The sequence below is a fragment of the Cetorhinus maximus genome, chromosome 2 (genome assembly GCF_964194155.1).
Source record: "Cetorhinus maximus chromosome 2, sCetMax3.hap1.1, whole genome shotgun sequence".
Lineage (NCBI taxonomy): Eukaryota > Metazoa > Chordata > Chondrichthyes > Lamniformes > Cetorhinidae > Cetorhinus > Cetorhinus maximus.
Genome location: NC_135880.1, coordinates 109954439 through 109975224, shown reverse-complemented (window position 1 = coordinate 109975224; position 20786 = coordinate 109954439). Strand labels below are relative to the sequence as shown.

The following is a 20786-nucleotide window of genomic DNA, read 5'->3' as shown; positions in this document are numbered from 1 at the left end:
ATTTCCAGATGGCATCTGACAAGTGCCCTCACTAGGCTCTCTAATTGGCTACCCACATCAGGCAGTTAGTCCCATAAAGCAGTCTCCATGAAAATACACTGGAGACAGGACACATACCAGCAGACTAACATGCTGGACACTCGCATGAAATTGACAGCATGCCACCTCCAGTCCCACCTGCTTTGTCCAACGAAAATTTAGCCCAGCGTCTCTGATACTATGGGCAGAATTTAAGGTAATTGATTTGGCTACAGCCCCATTTGAAAAACCGGTGGGAAGCATGTGTCGTTTCTGAGGGGGAGGCCCAACAGGATTAACTGCCATTGCCCACTGTTGGGCCTTCCCAGGGATACAGAACCAAAAGGGCAGAAATCCCGCCCACCGATAGCTGCTGGTTAATTAGAGGCCGGCAGCTCTCCATTACAGACAGCGCGACCGGGAGCAGTGGCTATTGCTAGTAATGCCCCAGGGAGAGGCCAAGGCTCGCCAAGAGACCAAGGCCACAGTTGAATGAGAGTGGCAGGGTGGGGGGGAGGGGTGTGTGTGTATGTGTGAGAGAGTTACAGGGAGGGGGTTAGTGGGAGGTGAGGGTCAGGAAGGTCAGAGGCAAGGGTAGGGGTTACTTTCAGCAACCACCCCCTGCCCAAAGCCAAGTCCCTCTATTGGGCACCATGTGCCTTTGAAAGACTGAACCCCTCAGAAGGTTGCATGTATACGCAACAGGGTTTGGGGCAGCCTTCATGAGACACATAAAAGCTGGGCCACTCGCATTTAATCTCTGAGCCACCACTAAACTCCAAAGGGCCCAGGGATAATTGGTGCCAATTGGCTCAATAATGAGCCTAATTGACAACGCGCCGCAAGAAGGCGAGACTCCCCCCCCATGGTTCTGTTCCCACTTCCAACTTAATCGCAAGAGGTTTTCCACCACTGACAGACTGATGTGCGGCCTCTCCCGCAATTAAGTGGGCCCAGGCCAGGCCACCATGTTTCCTGCTATGAAGAGCTACATTAAATCCAGCCCTATATACATTCACCGCATGAAAAAGTATTTAAATTTAAAATTTAAATCTAAACCTTTTGCTCTTTTTCCTCTATTAGAACTTGAATCAGTGCCCTGGTTACAGAATTTGTGGTTGTGTCAAACAGTTTATCTATAATTCTGAGAATACTGAGAACTTCAGTAAAATATCCATTTAGTTTGTTCTCCAGCACAAACATTCCCGATTTTGTTCCTCCCTTTGCAACTCCAGTGCCTATTCCCTGGAACAGTTTAATCTGTACCAGAATTGGACACAGAACTCCAGGCTTGCTGATCAGTATGTTAGGGAAGCTTCCTTCATAACTTGTGTTCTATTCCTTTGATTGCTAAGCCCAAAACCTTGTTTTCCCCCTTGACCCATTCCTGGTATTTGAGCATATAGCCTTGGCTTGATAGTTCGTAACAGGACCAAACTCTTCTTGTCAGAGGTGCTGTCTTCACATTGAGCTTTTAAACTGCATCCGCCTAGTCAGATGAATGTAAAAGATCACATGGCACTAGTCTGAAGAGAAACTGGGAGTTCTTCCAGTCATCTGGCTAACATTCTTCCCTCAACCAAGATCACCAAAACCAGCCACTCAATTACCTCGTTTGCTATACGTGGATCCACGTTGTGTGTAAATTGTCTGCCATGCTTGCCTCCAGAACAATAAGTTCCATTTCAAAAGTGACTAATTGGCTGGTAAATACTTAGGCATATTCTGAGAGAATAAAATATGGTATCAAAATGCAAGTTCCTTTTTGTAAAAAAAAAACAGAAAAGTGGCCCAAATAAAGAGGATTTGGATATTTGGGTTGATGAATATTAAACAGCTAATGTTTCAACTGTAAGGTGATTAAAGTGAAAAGGCGCCATAAGCAACGTAAATGAGAAACGAATAGTGGTAAACTTACAGAAACAGCACAGAAGAACATGATGGATAAATTGAAACGAACAGTGCAATGTGTGACAGCAAGAAAGAACATGGGGAAGAAATTTGTTCACGGAGCACCACTTCGATTTCCAGGAGCAGGCAGAACCATAAGTCACTATGTCCATGACCCACTGCCTTCCCTCAGCGAATCAAAGCAAGTCTGCATAGCGCTTCTGGAAGTGATGCTATGCAAATTAATTTGTATTTATATTACACCCTTCATGACCTCATGACCCGAAGCATTTTTGAAGTGTATGCTTAAAACATTTTGCCACCGACAGGGATGAGAGAGAGAACTGAAACTTTTGTTCCTTTCCCTTACTGTTCGTAATCAGTGCGTTTTTGAAAAGGAGGAATGTGTGGTCAATTTGAATAATCAGCAGCAAGCTTTTTCATGGGTTTAAATAGAGGATTATTTATTCACACGTTCAACCTGAAAATCTAACGCTACGACACTCACTCATCACTTACACGATAATTCCAATAATTGTTATGTTGAGGAAGAATGAGTCTGAAGCTAGCCTGTACCTTAAAACAGGTTTATTTCCAAGACAGCAAAGTAAAGTCACAGACTCTCCCAGTTCCTCCTAGATATCCAGAGTGAACTGGTTGATATACTGGTGCAATGGTTCCGTAATCCTTCAATTGGGAACAGCTGCACTTAATTACCAACTTAAAGAATGTATTCTATTGCAGCACCATTTCAACATTAACAGGTTCCCTTCTTTTTAAAAGGAAAATAAAAATACAAGTGTATTTCTTTTTCAGAAAATAATAAAAAACTGAAGACAGAAAAATAAATCACCCATTTTCAAAAAAACTCACATCCTGAGTCTCCCTTCTTCTAATACCTCCAACAATTTTTCACTGCAAGCATTCCTTTTGGTGAAACTGTCTGATAACTTATGGCTTCTATCAACCCACTGGAGCTTAGAGATTTCCTTTTCTCTACGATTTGTTTTAGATTTGCAATATCAATTGGTAATCTTTTTTCACTCACAATCTTTGTGGAATGTATGTCATCCCAAAGGGATAGATTGTCAATATAACATTCTAATGGGACATTTCCTTCATCATTTTCCCCATGTAGTATTTCCCCTAACGTTTTAGATAAAAAGAATGCCATGTCAACTGCCTCTACTAATGTGAGAGTCTCTGCAGCCAGGGTGCATTTTTACTACTTGCCTTATTTTCTTGACTTCTCAAGCCAAGGGACAACACTTCCCATTTATATTATAGTTTATAATATTTATAAATATTATAAAATCCACTGCACTTGAAAATCCATCAACAAGATTTGCGTGAGAGGCGTCACTGAACACAATCAATTTTATATTCTTAGGGTCACCCAACGATGGAATCTTCAGTACACATTTCTCCATCTTTAATTTTTTGTTTTGTTTGCCCGTAAGATATCCTGGCCCTTGGGAGGTTTCATTATAGTACTCAGTTCAAGAACATCAAAATTTGCATCCAGCCTTGTATGTGTGCCCAGCTAGTTTAATTGCCCAACCATTCTTCACAGCAGCTCAGTCTCATCCTTGGGAGCATCAGCATCTTTTTGCGAAGACCCAGTCCGACTGACTGCAATAGGGCTCACACTTGCCAATTATGGCTGCTGGTACAAAGTTACATCAGACCTATATTGATTTATTTCTAATCCAATATATTTAAAGGCCCCATTAACCTCCTAATCCTGTCAATAACTCTGTTTTGAAGCTCACTAGTGCCACTCCATTGGAGTCATCAACATGCATCAAGAAAACGCCTGCCAGTTTGCCACCATGGTTCCAGTAAAACACGGCAGGATCCGCCTTCAGTTGGAGCAACCCAATTTTAACAACACCAATTGCACTGAAGAGTACCACAGTCTAGAATTATTGTTTAAACCGTATACACACTTATTCAACTTCCAAAGTTTTCCTTCCACCTCTGGCACCTCCTTAGGAGGTTTGAGAAACGCTTCCCTCTGGAGGTGATCCTCCTGCAGAAATGCAGCTTTTATATCCATCAACTTACACTCCCATAAAAATGCCCTAAAAAAGCCAAAAAGAATTTCAAAATTACCTTCCCTGCTGTGAGCAAGTCCACTCTGATTGTTTTTATCTGCTAAGCGTTCTTCAGATCTCTGGTCACTAACCTAACCTTGGTCTTAAGTGTCAACCGGTAGGACCTTTTCCATGCAGCCCACCTATATGATAATGCTAGCTGACCCCTATTTGGGACTTCTGAATAACATCAAGTTCCCTCCAACTGTCCAACTCCCTCTGTTTAGCCTCCCACATGGCTTTATCACCTAACTTGTCAGCCATTAGAAAAACATCTTGGTTGTGGGGACTTCTGCTTCTGCTACTTTGTCAAAATGGTTCAGCATTCTTCACCCTGTCATCTAGTCAGGCTGCGACCCCAACTTGCCTGTTTAAGTCTTTACAGGTTCCTACTGTCAGATCAACTGTTTACCCTGTCAGAGGCCCTATCCATTGTATGTGAATGTTTCCTCACCCAGGATTCATCACCTGACCCATTATTGAAACTTGGGCTACGTTTCCTTATTTCCTATTCTCGTACTCAGTTTTCCCAGTCCATGGCCTTCACATGTCCATCATCCTGGACAGTCACCTAATTCTTAAATTTTCCAGTAGATTTTCCTGTCCGCCCACTGTTGTTGCAACCTTCTAGTTATTACATTCTTCTGGACGACATGATACCTGCGAACCCACTTTGGGCAGCTGACCACTAGACAAAATAGCCTGTTCCTTTTGTCACAATCAAATTTTCTACTGATATCTAACTCCTGATTCATTATATCTTGTCCCTGGGGCTCTGCCCCACAAAATACGAGTATGTGATGCACATGGTGCTTCATCATCTTCTATTGTAAAGAACATATCTTTTTATTTCTGTTGGACTGTGGATTAGAATTAGAATGGCTGCAGGTTGAACGGTATGTCCGCTGGAACAGGATGAGAGATATACAATGTTGCAGTCCTGGAACAGAGTGTGCCATGAAAGACAGGATGGTGCCGGAAAGGAGTCCTGGGCCAAGGGAGCTGACTGACAACAGCATTTTAATTGACTCCTGACCAGGTGACCAGATTTTTGTGTGAGAACAGTGCAGCTGAATAGCTCATAGCCTGAAAGGAATGAGACCTAAAACCTCTTTCTCCTGTGTGTGGAAGATTCCAGTAATTCCACATTAATAGCTAGCTGTTTTTTTTCTCCTCATATCTCTATAACCTGCTCTCTATCTGAAAACCCCTGTCAAGAGGCAAAGGGAAAAATCACTGTTAGAGACATTGAAAGGCAAGTGCTCAAACAGTGAACTAAATACTGAAAGTGCTGGAAGACCACCTTGTGTCATCAACAAGAACTGAAAGGAACTTGGAAGACATCGATCAAAATCAACCCATCGAATCCTGTACTCCAGAATTGGTAGTACTGAAATGTTTTATCACACCCTTAAAATCCATGCTTGTGTGCGTCTTATATGTGTGTATATAGGGATTTAAGAAGGGGTAGAGTTTAGTTTATAGAGTTAGAAATTAGCAGTTCATATTTCTTTCTTTTGCCACTGGTTAACAACAGTTTGTTCAATAAACAGTTATTTACTTATTAAGTTTACAAACCTGGTGCTCATATTCTGTTAACCTAAATTAAACAGTTAGGTAGAATTTGGGCAATCTGGTGGCTTGGTCAACCTTTTCACATTTGTTGCGGCTCAGGGAACAATGGGGCTTGATATTATTGTGCACTATCCCCAGTGAATTGTGACACTATCACATTGTCAGCATTCGCAAATTCATAATTCATTCCGATGACCCGTGAAGAATTTGTTTTTATTGTTTGATTCCCATGCTGAATAATCACAGCTTTTCCTTCACTTCTTAGAACTTTCCCCGCACCTTTCTATTCCTTTTGCCCCTCTCTCTTATAATGTGATGAAAGCTTTCCTCTCTACATGCAAGGCATTTGATTGGGCAGAAAAAACAGAGCTAACAGTAGTTCCTTCAAGAGCAGGGGGAGCATCCGATAGCACTAAAGACAACTTCGGAGTTCTTCCGTACACCAACTGGCATGGGCTATACGCCCTCCAACCATTTGTAAAGAATTCTTTGCACGTACTACCCATGCCAACGCCGTTTATAACTTGCAATCCAGTAGTTTGGCCAGTGTCTTATGCAACGTATCGTCTATCACTGCATGACTCCTCACACATAAACTATTTGCTGAACAGGCTACAGTATGCATGAGTTTGATATTCATATTTTCACACGTCCCAAAATTCATCATTTGCCAATTCCCCTCCATTATCCATCAGGAATTTCATTGGTGTTCCTAATCTGGTGGCCACCCATTTCTCCATGACCCTTTCAACAATGGTCCATTTGTCCTTACCATTTATCACCATAGGCTAAATTTAGTCACCATATCTACAAAGTGTAGCAAAAACAAAAACCCTCATCCCTGTCCCATACTTTTAAGTCCATTGCCACTGCATTGTTGAATTCCCTGGCCAGTGGCAGATGCACTACAGGACGTGGCAGTGTCCTTCGATATTTAACACAAATGTCACATTGAGCTGTGACTTGCTCAATAAGGTTGTCATATTCTTTATCAACCACTCCAGCATCCCGCAGTAGAGCTTTCACTTTTTGTGACACTGGATGTGCAAATTCTCTATGCAACTTCCAAATAATCTTCTTGTCCAACAAACTTTTATCCCCAGGACGTAACAAGACTGCTTGAACTCTTTGACGAAAAATATTTGACTTCCTTAATGGCAGGCAGTAATGGTCTGACTGAGTCAAATGTAGATGCACAGTATTCCCGAACACAATCACTCTGTCATTCTTCAGGTCTAGATTCACCTGTACTTTCTTCATTGAAGATGAACCTCCAACCTCTCTGCTGGTTGGAGTCATAACTAGCACAAAGGAAGATGATTCTGGTTGTTGGAGGTCAATCATCTCAGTTCCAGGACATTACTACAGGAGTTCCTCCAGGTAGTGTCCTAGGTCCAACAATCTTCAGCTGCTTCATTAATGACCTTCCTTCCACCATCAGATCAGAAGTGGGGATGTTTGCTGATGGAATGTTCAGCGCCATTCAGCACCATTGCCTGGATGAGTACAACTCCAACAACACTCAAGAAGCTTGACACCATCCAAGACAAAGCAGCCCACCTGATTAGCATCCCATCCACAAACATTCGTACCCTCCACCACTGACAAATAGTGGCAGCTATGTACCATCTACAAGATGCACTGCAGAAACTCACCAAGACTCCTCAGACAGCACTTTCCAAACTCACGACCACTACCATCTAGGACAAGGGCAGCAGATACATGGGAACACCACCACGTGGAAGTCTGCCGTCCCTTCACTGTCACTAAGTCAAAATCCTGGAACACCCTCCCTGACAACACTGTGGGTGTACTTACACCACATGAGCTGCAACGGTTCAAGAAAGCAGCTTCCCACCACCTTCTCAGGGGCAATTAGGGATGGGTAATAAATGCTGGCCTAAACAGCAACGCCCACATTCCATGAACGAATAAAAAAAATCTTCTTAACAATAAAGGTATCTCAATAGAAACCACATCAGTACTGATGAAGAGACTGATCCCAGATATCTTGCAAGGGAGGGCTGCTCTTCTGGAAGACATTAGTGTATCATCATCTCCCAACCTAAAACAGTTGAAGCTTCCATGCTCCTTAACCTTCCACTAATCTGCCTCATCGAGGGATTCCAGGTAACAGTTAAGCCAATCCACCCCACACACTGTGGAAGTGCAAACACTCTCTAAAATTGCGCAGTTGATGAATCAGCCATCAAAATACTCATCACCGGATTCAAACTCCCAGTGATCAACACAATTCCTTCGCAGCAGTCGCCTCTATCATTTTCACCCTCAGAATTATCTGTTGCAAGTGTTATTTCAAAAACACGATTCTTTTGCTGTGGGCAATTGATTGCGTAATGATACTTAAAATCACACTGATAACATTGATTAAACATTCCCCGTGCATTTCTCGGGTTCAAGCACCAATGGCTGCCATACTAGATCTACTTTTTGTCTCAATTCTCAAACTGGCTAAAAATGTGAACATTTTCAGACAACCTATCAGCGACCCCATCTTTGTACTGGAATCTGCATTTAATATTTTGGCGATCTCGAAATTCAGTCACCATAGTATCCTCCATCCTTTGCTTTACCGTAGAGTTGCTTGCATTTGATAGGAAAGTAGCTGGAAATGACTATTATCCCAATTTTTTTTTTTGGGCAGCAGCCATTTGGTCTAGGAAGGAATCTTTCCCATGGAATTGAACCCTGTAAACAGCAAAAGTCTATCTACACGGGAAATGTGTGTGCAATTGAGTAACTTAAATGCCAAGACAGACTCTGGAATTTGAAGGTTAAACTTTTTCAGTCTCTCAGACCACTTATCAAAGTCCATAATATACTCCTCCATGAATTGATCACCCATTTTCTTAAATCTATCAAAGGTTGACCATGCTTCATATGCTTCCAGCAAGTCATTCTTTTTGTAAAACATATCCAGGGTAGAAGGGTCATCCACATCCAATTCTGAAAATACTTTACTCCTCATCTTACCTTTTGCTGTAATGAAAAAGCCAAAGCCATGACTTCTTTCTGGCAAAGAAGTAACCCGTGTCCACATTTTGATATCATTTTTCTATTGCTGATATGGTTCCGCTTCCGAAAAAAAAATCGGTGGATATTCAAAGCCTGATATTTTGCATCACTCTTCTGCCAATCTGTAACTGAGTTTGTCAGCAGCAGTATATGTTTTTGACTCAGAGGGCAGAGACAAAAATCTTCTTTTGAGCAACTCTATCACCAAAGCTTAATGCTACCATGTTAATTCCAATAATTATGTTGAAGAAGAATGAGTCTGAAGCTAGCATACCTTAAAACAGGTTTATTTACAAGACAGCAAAGTAAAGGCACAGACTCTCCCAGTTCCTCCCAGACGCCCAGAGTGAACTGGTTCATTTACTCAAGGAATGATTCCCTAATCTTTCCCCAATTGGGGACAGCTGCGCTTGATTACCAACTTAAAGCATGTATTCTATTGCAGCACAATTTCAACATTAAAAACACAAAGAATCGCTGCAAAATACAGTTAAGGAAGATAGTGCACTTCTATAAGTTGCAAACAAAGGAATGGTTTGTAAGTTGCGTGAATGGCTCATCTTGGTGCAGGCCTGGTGAAAAAAGGGTTCTCTTCCACTCGAAGTGAATCTAGGCAAATGCAATAACCAAAATCGTATATCAAAGTCGCTGTAGATTTATCAACAGGTCACAAAATTAGTTGTTTGTAGTCTCATTACCCAGAGGTAGTTTTCTATACTGGTGGACTTGAAAAGGAACAGGCTCAGAGACCTTACAATGTTGCAGTTTCCAGTCTCAAGGCATGGATGTTGCTACCTTTGCTGCTGCGGCTTGTTTTTGCTGGGTTGTTTGCAGACTATTTTTCCTGGTGCTTGGATTAAGTAAAATTGGTTTTCTGAAGACAGTTTTGATCAGGCGACCACACGATCAATACTTCTATTGTCCACCCAGAATGCTTTAAAGTTCAACGTCATTGCTACACAATGGCCATTCATGCCTATTTATGATTTAACTGGTTTTTCTACAGCTCTCTTTGTTAAGTTTCAAGCTCGGAGACAGCGAGTCAAGGAGTCCATAGACTTTGAATATTGGCTAAGTCGACAAACAATAGGAAGTGTGAATTCCACAAATGGTTTTCTCTTGGTATGTCCGTTCAAAGGAGGCACTCCACCTATGGTCATTTAATTAGGAAATTTCTGGAGACTTGAGATACATCTGAGTCTATGCTGAAATTGCAAAAGTAACCTGGCCCTCAGCAGCCATCTTAGCAACCTTTTAATGTCCATTTTTAAAAAGAAAAGGCAGTTCCAGAAAATTCTATACTGAATACAGTCCATGTTTAAAGTTCCGAATGTGACATGTCTTTACTGGGCAGGACAATTTAGTAAGCAATACATTGAACTGATTTTCTTTCAGAAAAAAAATGGGTTTATTTCCACAAATGAAAGATAACGCAGCTATCTGCATTACTGAAAACAAAGTTGCTGCATTAATATTTGTAAACGCTTTTTAAGTGGACCATAACTCATGAAGCACAATTAAGAAACATAAGATGTCAAATAAAGCTTTTGTATAAGTCAGATAGAAATTGACTTGCCCCTGCCAACAAAATTGCAGGACTCCATAAACCTTTCTTCTCCATTAGGTTTAAAAAGAGGGGAGTTGATTACTTACAGAGCATTTTGTCTGTTCTGGCTTAAATGAATATACAGCTGCTGTTTTAAGCATTTGAACTGCATCTTTCACTCTGGCATAGTTTATCAAGTGTTGACAAAACAGTTCACTGGGCCAGTAAATGAATTACCTCTGCATCCTGCTCCCTGAGGCAATAATGCTTCTGTAACCACTGCAATGTTCGGGAAGACAAGGACTTCACTGCAAACAGCAATTCCAGGAGCAACACTAGCTGGTCTGGCAAAAGCTAAAATGTAGAAAGGTATAATGAGAGAACAGCTATTGTTAAACTAAAGGGCAATGTCTGTTCATATACGATGTATAAATGTGATGAGTCACATCTATGCACTGTATATACATTGAATTTGAATGCAACCAGTCCTCAAAAATTACAATAGTTTAATTGCAAAAATATAATTTTTATAATACACTTTAATTTACAAGTCATATAAAACAAGCACACCATTCAGCCACTTATATTTTAGCAAATTTCACAATTCAAACTTACTATATGTAAACTTTAAATTATTTTCTGATGAGCATTTACATTTCTATGCACTGCATATACATTGAATTTGAATGCAACCAGTCCTCAAAAATTATAATAGTTTAATTGCAAAAATATAACTTTTCATTGTAAGATCCCTTGCACGCAAGGCAAAATTATTTTTCAACAACACCCTACTACATTGCCCAACTTTTGTCTTCATCCTAATTCAAGGCACATTTGTTTATACCATAATCTAAAGACAGGAACAGGTGCCCTTGATACAGCTAAAGTACTAGCTTTGCACACTACACTCAACATAATGTACCCTGGAACAGGCCAACTATGAAGCAGTACTTTTTTGTGTACCCAAATATGGAGATGCTGCATCACTTATGCTAGTGTTGTTGCCAGAAGTATTATTTAACATGACTGACACAGTTATCCTTTTAAGGTACTTCAAAGAGGAACCACCAGTCTAAACTTAACACGTCCTCCTGTAAACCAACAGCTCACCCGTAAATCCCACACTATCTTTTTGATCCTAATGGGGAAGGATACTTTGCAAGTTGTAACTGGGCTCACTTTTTATTGCTTGTATTTTACTATGGTGCATGGCAATAAAATTTGCAGACTCAACATTCCAAATTCTAAAGAATCTACCTTCTAGACATTTTTACATCACTTCACATTTCACTGAACATCATGGTGCCCCCATGGGTTTCTCTTCAACTCTGGTCATTTAATAGGTCTTTCTCTCTCACAGTCCAGGCGTAAAAGAAATTAGATCATTAATGAATCTTTGTAAAGCTTTGTGTGTGTGTGTACGCGCGCGCGTGTATTTTTTACATGAAGGTCGTAGTCAAGGTTGATTGTGCATACTTGCACTCATCTACCAAAAAGCATGAGCCATTTGGCTCCCAAGACCTATTTACCCTGCAGCAGAAGCACAGAATTCTCACACAACCTGCACCAACTATGTTTCTTGTGAAGAGTTACCCTTACCTCAAGATAAATAGAAAAATGTTAAGGGGAAGAGTAAAAATAATCATGCACCTCAATTTTTGAAAAATATGCATTAAGCCACTAAAAATGTTCAAGTTTAACAAACAGAATTATTTGAAGTATTACACTGTTACCTGTTTATCTTTCACATGGAGGTAACATTACCAACCCAAAACAAACTAACAAGTAAAAAAGACATAAAGAGCACGAGATAAGTCAGAATTTCCATTTGCACTGGGGAAAAAAATTCCAAACAATTATAACTTCTCTTCCTAGGAATAGTGGTTGGTAAATACATACACAAATTTTTATTTCACATGAATTGCACTAACTCTGCAAAGGAATACCGACAGGTTAAGTGAGTGGGCAAAAATTTGGCAAATAGAGTATAATGTGGGGAAAATGTAAACTTGTTCACTTTGGCAGGCAAAATAGAAAAGCAGTATACTATTTAAATGGTGAAAGATTGCAAAACTCTATGATACAGTAGGATCTGGGTGTCCTGGTGCATGAATCGCAAAAAGTTAGTATGAGGTACATGAACACGAACAAGGAGCAGGAGCAGGCCATTCGGCCCCTTGAGCCTGCTCCACCATTTAATAAGATCATGGCTGATCTAATAGTAACCTCAAATCTGCATGCCGCCACCCCCCGATAACCTATCACCCCCTTGCTCACCAAGAATCTATCCACCTCTGCCTTAAAAATATTCAAAGACTCTGCTTCCACTGCCTTTTGAGGGAGAGAGTTCCAAAGACTCTCAACCTTCTGAGAGAAAAAATTTCACCTCATCTCTGTTTTAAATGGGTGACCCTTATTTTCAAACAGTGACCCCTAGTTCTAGATTCTTCCACAAGAGGAAACATCCTCTCGACATCCAACTGTCAAGTCCCCATAGGATCTTATATGTTTCAATCAAGTCGCCTCTTACTCTTCTAAACTCCAGCTGATACAAGCCTAGCCTCATAAGATAACCTGCCAATTCCAGGTATGAGTCTGAGTCTGGTAAACCTTCTCTAAACTGCTTCCAATGCATTACATCCTTCCTCAAATAAGGTGACCATTACTGTACACTGTACTCCAGATGTTGTCTCACTAGCGCTCTGTATAACTGAAGCATAACCTCCCTACTTTTGTATTCAATTCCCCTCACAATAAATGATAACATTCTATTAGGTACCGCAATTAGGAAGGCAAATGGAATGTGGCATTTATTGCAAGAGGAATATAAAAGTAGGGAAGTTTTACTGTAGCTGTATAGGGCCTTGGTGAGACCACATTGGAATACTGTGTACAGTTTGGTCTCTTATTTTGACAAAAGGTATAATTGCATTAGAAGCAGTACAAAGAGGTTCAACTTGACTCATTCCTGGGATGAGGGGCTTGTCTTATGAAGAAAGGTTGAACAGGTTGGGCATATACACATTGGAGTTTAGAAGAATCAGAGGTTATCTTGTTGAAACATAAAACTCAAACCTACTGAGTTTTTCCAGCATTTTCTGTTTGTATTTAAGATCCTGAGGGGATTTGATAGGGTAGATACCAGGAGGATGGTCCCACTTGTGGGAGAGACTAGAACCAGGGGGCACAGTTTAAGAATGAGGTCTATCATTTAAGACAGAGATGAAGAGAAATTTTTTTCTCTCAAGGGATCATTAGTATGTGGAATTCTCTTCCCCAGAAAACAGCGGAGGCTGGGTCATTGAATTTATTCAAGGCAGAGTTAGGCAGATTTCTGATTGACAAGAGAGTCAAGGGTTATGGGGGAGCAGACAGCAAAGTGAGAGCACAACCAGGTCAGCCATGACCTTACTGAATGGCAGAGCAGACTCAAAGGGCTGAATGGCCTACTCCTGTTCCTAAGTCCTATGCTCCTACATATCCTCCCATTTTCTTACTCGCTTTACCTCTTATGCCAATTCACTATTTTTCATTCATGCGGATTACACAATGAAATTGGTCTGATGGCGCAATTTATGGAAGATTCATCATTATAATTGCTTGCAAACCACACTTTTTGTTTGTAACTCTGGAAACTTTTAAGTTAGCAGGAGCTGGTTTGATGGGCGGAATGGCCTACTCCTGCTCCCACCAACAAAATGTATATAAAATACTGGTAACAAACTATATATCAGGAGTAGCGTATTTCATCTTCAAGTAAGAAAAGTAGTTTCTAATTCTATTAGAAACATATTACTGAACATCCCCACTCAATCTCATCCCTCGAGTAAACATTCCCACCAACAATTCCTTGGCCGTGCCATCTTTTGTAGTCTCAATGCCTAAGTCTCGATCACAAGAGACGATCCCTACTCGTCTCCCTCATCGCAGACATCTTCCTGCCACTGGTGATTTACTCAAATAGTTCCTTACCTCTATTTCTAATTCCCTCCCAATCTCCATTTTCATTCCTTTAAGGGTCGAAACTCAAATGTATCTACGATAATGAATGCTCTAGTTATTCTTCATCTAAACTGTCTTTACAATGGGAAGCACTATCATGCTTTCTCAGCCAATTCCTATTACCATTCCAGGCACTTGACCACTGTAATATCCCAAACTTGGTCATTGGCTTCAGTAAGTGTAGGGTCATTTTGAGGAGGCATACAACCTAATGTGCACCTTTTAAGAAGTCTTAAAACTTCTTACATGGGAAATCGATGTACCCTTCACAGGCCACAACTTAACATCTTCAATATATTTTAATGCTATCCTCTTAGCAAGTTCTGTTGCAATTCCAGAACTAGTTCAGAAGTTTAGTTATCTCTCTTGGGACTTATACAGCCAGTGGGCAAATGCTTATGAGTTTTCTGTTGGATCTATTTACCTCCAGTGCTGTCTTCTCTCCTTTTACTAATATTTTCCTTTTGAATGTTCAGAAATCCCTATTATTGTCTACTAATGTGCTGATGTTTTCATATATTACATGGATTCAGAGAACGACAAAAGAAATCAAAAGGTGCATCTCTACAAAAAGAAAAAGGTTTCTCTAGAATTACTCTAGGTACACACAGATAGAATGACAGTTATAGGAGATGAATTATAAGCCTGCTAAAATTAGGGAAAGCCTGGATAGCAACTAATGCATAATAAGCACAAAAAAGCAAGGGTCTTTATTATAGAGTATGAAAAAGCATATTCCTTAAGTATCTACTGACAACAGCAATTTGTACCAAATCAAAATATACCAACTGTTTGTGTACATTAAGATTCCTAAGATGTTTATTATATAAGTGACTCGTGTGTGAAGACAACCATTATGCATTCCTCTAATGATTGTAAAGCACCAACAATACCTGGCAGAAAGCTAATTCTAACAGCTTTTTTGCTAACCATACATTCCATTTAAACAACAAACTATTTTGTCAGACCACTCAGGCTCAGGTCTGCATTAGTCGGGGTACAGGAGTTTTACATTGTACTTAACTTGTACTACAATTGAACCAAGGTTGATTAAAGCTAGAAAATTTGAACTCCATGTTTTCCTCAACCAATGTGAATGAGCAGAAACACTGTAGTTACCCTCACCTGGTCCTGTCAACATGTCAAGGTGCAAGCAAAAAAATATATAGTGGAATCCCTGTCACAAATCTCAACAATCTTCTGTTATAATCTCGGTAGAGACCAATGACTATTTTTTTAAAGTAGACAAAATTCAAAATTCCAGTTATTTTCAAAAAGAATAAAGCCATAAGATTCCACGGTTTAAAACATAATTTTTTTTTAACTATACAAGAGTCAACAAAGCAAACACTAAATACTATCTATCTTATATACTAATATCCAGAATTAACATCAGCTAAACATGAATTAACAGGCAAACTATGGTTGAATATAAACTATGAATTGCACATTAAATGGCAGATACAACTAAGACAGGTCTTATGGGAAAAATCCGCCCCCCCCCCCCCCCTCCCGTTGAAGTGCAGGAACAGGGACGCGCCGCCATTTTACATGGGCGGGCCAATTAAGGCCTGCCCAGTGTGACGTCCGCCAGGAAGCACCATGTGCTCCCTGTGCGGGCGGGGGGGTGGGAAGAGGGGTTCCCTCAGCCGGGAGTGCGCGGAAGAGCGCACTGATCTCCCCGAGGCTAAGTGCTGCCTCAGGGAGATCGCTTCGGAATTAAAACTTTTAACACAAATGTTTAAAAAATTTCCCTGACATGTCCCCTCATGTGACTCTGTCACATGAGTTGGGGCATGTTCATCACTTTTACTCGAACCTTTATTAAATATTTTAAAACCCTCATGAAACCTCATCCCGCCAGTGGATGAGGTTTCAAGCTTTTTCTGAAGCCAGCCAGAGCTCCCGGCCTGCCTGCCAACCCTAAGGTTGGATGGGCAGCCCGGTCAATTACCTAAATTGGTTTATAAATGGCCTCAATAGGCGGGGTGATGTCGGGAGTGACTCCGGGTGAGGTCCCAGAGGACTGGAGAATAGCCAATGTTGTTCCATTGTTTAAGAAGGATAGCAGGGATAATCCAGGAAATTACAGGCCGGTGAGGTCCCAGAGGACTGGAGAATGGCCAATGTTGTTCCATTGTTTAAGAAGGATAGCAGGGATAATCCAGGAAATTACAGGCCAGTGAGCCTTATGTCAGTGGTAGGGAAATTATTGGAGAAGATTCTTCGTGACAGGATTTACTACCATTTGGAAGCAAATGGGCGTATTAGTGAAAGGCCGCATGGTTTTGTGAAGGGGAGGTCGTGTCTCACTAACTTGATCGAGTTTTTCGAGGAAATGACAAAGATGATCGACGATGGAAGGGCAGTGGATGTTATATACATGGATTTCAGTAAGGCCTTTGACAAGGTCCCTCATGGCAGACTGGTACAGAAGGTAAAGTCGCACGGGATCAGAGGTGAGCTGGCAGGATGGATACAGAATTGGCTTGGTCATAGACGGCAGAGGGTAGCAGTGGAAGGGTGCTTTTCTGAATGGAGAGCTGTGACTAGTGGAGTTCCGCAGGGATCAGTGCTGGGGCCTTTGCTGTTTGTGGTATACATAAATGATTTGGAGGAAAATGTAACTGGGGTAATTAGTAAGTTTGCAGATGACACTAAAGTTAGAGGAATTGCAGATAGTGAAGAGGATTGTCAAAGGATACAACGGGATATAGATCGGTTGGGGACTTGGGCGGAGAAATGGCAGATGGAGTTTAATCCGGACAAATGCGAGGTAATGCATTTTGGAAGGTCTAATACAGGCAGAAATTATACAGTAAATGGCAGAACCCTTAAGTGCATCGACAGGCAGAGGGATCTGGGTGTACAGGTCCACAGGTCACTGAAAGTGGCAACGCAGGTGGATAAGGTAGTCAAGGCATATGGCATGCTTGCCTTCATTGGCAGGGGTATTGAGTATAAAAGCTGGAAGTCATTCTGCAGCTGTATAGAACCTTGGTTAGGCCACACTTGGAATATTGCGTGCAATTCTGGTCGCCACATTACCAGAAGGATATGGAGGCGTTGGAGAGGGTGCAGAGGAGGTTTACCAGGATGCTGCCTGGTATGGAGGTTAGTAGCTATGAGGAGAGGTTGGAGAAACTCGGATTGTTCTCACTAGAGCGACGGAGATTGAGGGGCAACTTGATAGAAGTTTACAAAATTATGAGTGGCATGGACAGAGTAGATAGTCAGAAGCTTTTTCCCAGGGTGGAAGAGTCAATTACTAGGGGACACAGATTTAAGGTGAGAGGGGGAAACTATAGAGGAGATGGGCGGGGCAAGTTTTTTTTACGCAGCGGGTAGTGAGTGTCTGGAATTCGCTGCCAGAGGAGGTGGTGGAAGCAGGTACGATAGTGGTGTTTAAGAGGCAGCTTGACAAATACATGAATAGGGTGGGAATAAAGGGATACGGACCCCGGAAGTGCAAAATGTTTTAGTTGACGGGCAATATGATCGGCGCAGGCTTGGAGGGCCGAAGGGCCTGTTCCTGTGCTGTACTTTTCTTTGTTCTTTGAGTTTCGCCCGATGTCATCCCGCCTCATTTTATGCGTCGGCAAGCGCACCCCTACCCCCCCACCACGCTGCCGACTAGAAGATCCTCCCCTCTGAGTTGACTCAGCAGTCCTCTCAGATTTTGGTGATCACACTCAGTCACAAAGTCCTTCAAACTCTGTCTTCCTCACGAGGAATTTCAGCTCCACTATTTCTAGGAGCTAGTCTGATCCTCAGCTGACAGCAGCGTACAACTACCCAGACACGGTCTTCACCACAAATAACACTCGTCTGTATAACCTACCCAACTTGGTCTAGATTTGGTAGACCCACCAATGCTATCTTCCAGTAACAGAAATAGCTGCAGCAATTTATTCACAGCTTCTGGATCTGGACTCGGCTTTCTTCAATTTGCTGGTTGTGCATCACTGGGCTCATCAACTGCCACTGTTCAGCTTGGACTGATCTGTGACCTTATATATCTTTTGACCAGGGTCAGTTTGCTCAGAAGGTTTGGTTTCCAAACCTCAGTTTTGAAGAATAATCATATTGGACTCAAAACATTAACTCTTTCTCTCTCCACAGATGCTGCTAGACCCATGGAGTTTTTCCAGCACTTTCTGCTTTTATCTCTGTTTTTGTTTCCTTAGAAACTGGGAGGGTCAGTTTTCTTTCTACGTTTACCTGTTCTGTTTCCCTTTCCAGTTTAGTTTCTGTTTTAATTAGGAACAGCTTCAAAACATAAAAATTAAATTTAAAGACATAGATTCCTTCATATTACTTTTCCTGTATGTCATCAGGTCTACCTTGGGTAGTGTCAGTCTAAGATGATGAGGGTTGCTTTGTGGTACAGGGTGCATTCATCCCTAACCTGCCTACCAAAGTGCCATTTCTCATCAGGCATGCTTTCCTCCAAAATGCAATTCCTTGTCAGACATAGAGTTGGACGCATGCCTTACGAACCAAACCCTGAGTTCCCTTTGCATTGGCAGAACTGAACTGAACTGAACATTCTTATTTGTAAGATAATCTTTCAGTAAATTCAATGATTGAATTAATCTAAAAGGCTCATCACAGAGAGATTATCATACTTTGGTACATACTTTGGAAGACAGCACACTCCCCAGGCATTATGGGTTTCGGCCTGCAGGAAGAACCCATGGCAGATATTAAAAAAATCAGATGGTGGAGTTGACCAAAGGACTATAGATAATCAACCTGTGCTTCTTTTGAGTCCAGGGTGAAAATATAACAAATCACATAATGGCTAAGACAATGACATTGATAACTTTCTAAAATTTCAACAAAACTGTTCTGAACTGTTGAAAACCATTTGTAAGACTATAAGAACTATGACCACTGCATTATTTTGAAGTGCAGCAAAAACATTAAACACAAGCTTTATTCATTTGTACAGAATGAATACTGAGAACAATGAGAAAAAAGGCCCAGTTTAGAATGAAGTTTCATATATAGCAAAAGTATATGATCACACGAGCAAAATAGCATCACATTGAAAAGAAGATCTTAGGGGCAATGTTTTTGCTTGTATTAGTTTTCTAAAGATTGAGTAGGGGTTAAGTTTAAAGAGAATTACTGAAAACTACCGGGATCTTATGTAAACTGAATATTATATCAAGGAAGTCTGGAATTAGACTGAAAATAATCTCACTCAAAAATATTCAAGCAAGTCTATCCAAACTGATTATTTGGCAAGCATATATTCCACTGAAAATGAATCAATATTCAGATGCATTAAACCATCATAAATATGGTACCAGTAAAGTGCTAATCAAGCCCCTGTGCACTCACATCACATTTTTTAGTCAGGTTACATTTTTAGTCAATATACATGTCAACCTCCCAACTAATAAATTTTTAAAAATTAATGATGCAGGCGACACCTTTATTGATGTTTGTGATTTATGGCAGCTTCAGTCAATAGAGAGCCTATATAAAACAAACTCTGTTCTTATATTGTACTTTATCTCTGGCTCCCAAAAAACAGCATGCATTAAGATAATTTTAAAGTTCCCTTTAAGTAAATCTCAATGTCTCAATCATTGTCTATCATTCTCGATCAGTTTCTTTGAGCAAATATTTATTTTTTATTTAAATATATGTTTGTATTCAGTTAATTAACGAGTCCTACACTGAACTTGCTGGTAATTTCAATGCCAGCAAATGCTTCAAAATCTATTGGGATTCAAAACATTAGATCAAATAAATTAATATCTTAAAGGGACAGCATTAATGAGCAGCTACTCAACAAGGCATTTAGAGAAAAACTCCATTACCTCTGATAAATGCAACATAATTCAGTCACGCCCTGTTTATACAACTGACAAATATGATATCAAAACAACAAAGTTTAATATCCAAAAGGTTTCAAATCTTTATTCTGTTCAAAGGATGGTAATAAATATAATTATTTTTTATAGTGTTTTGTTCTTACTCACCACTGAAAATTCAGATTCACAGCTTTTACGAATGAAATGTTTGCCAGGAGAAAAAAAGCACACCCTGCTCCAAACTTCAAAAGAGCATTCAAATAAGATTACCTTTGATTATGAAGCAATGAAACTATATCCAAAACATCAACAGCATAATGGAAGAACTGATGAGTTAAATTACATTTCAGTCATGGGGCTGTGCATAGCACTGTGATGCATAAAACTCTCCTTCAGTTCTCACACATTTGAAGCTTCACTGCAGCTGCTACAAGGTCAGGCTTGAGCAATCATGACTTTAATATCCTGAAACAAAAGCATTCTAAGACTATTTATCAATTCTAACATCAGATTTATCATAGCAAACCAGATTGATCATTTACACAGACAAATGTTGCTTAAGGAGATCACGACTGACCTTTTTCTGCCACAAAACGTGATAAATTTGCATTTGAGCATCTACAACTGCACCTAAATTCAAGAGACAAAGCACTGAACTACGGTAGTACAGCTGGTATGCTGAACATCCAATTTGCTTGAATCCACGCTTCAATGAAGGCATTGAAAGTCATCTCTGAGCAGAAATATGTTCAAACTAGTGCAGTAGGAACTGACTGACTACAGGGCAATTTCTAT

At 40.6% G+C, this 20786-nt stretch overlaps 1 protein-coding gene across 6 annotated transcripts in view; it reads right to left on the bottom strand.

Moving 5' to 3' along the window:
* The window catches only part of aopep (aminopeptidase O (putative)), a 339483-nt gene that overhangs the window by 53945 nt on the left and 264752 nt on the right, over positions 1-20786 (bottom strand). For 5 of the 6 annotated variants that reach the window (XR_013580231.1, XR_013580232.1, XM_078568338.1 and 2 more), the window contains one exon: positions 10399-10515. The exons of the other annotated variant lie outside the window; for it this stretch is intronic. Coding sequence is in view for 3 of the 5 variants with exons in the window: in XM_078568338.1 (XP_078424464.1) it covers positions 10399-10515 (117 nt within the window). In the remaining 2 variants the exon portion in view is untranslated. The remainder of the gene's footprint in view (positions 1-10398; positions 10516-20786) is intronic. 6 annotated transcript variants of the gene reach the window in all.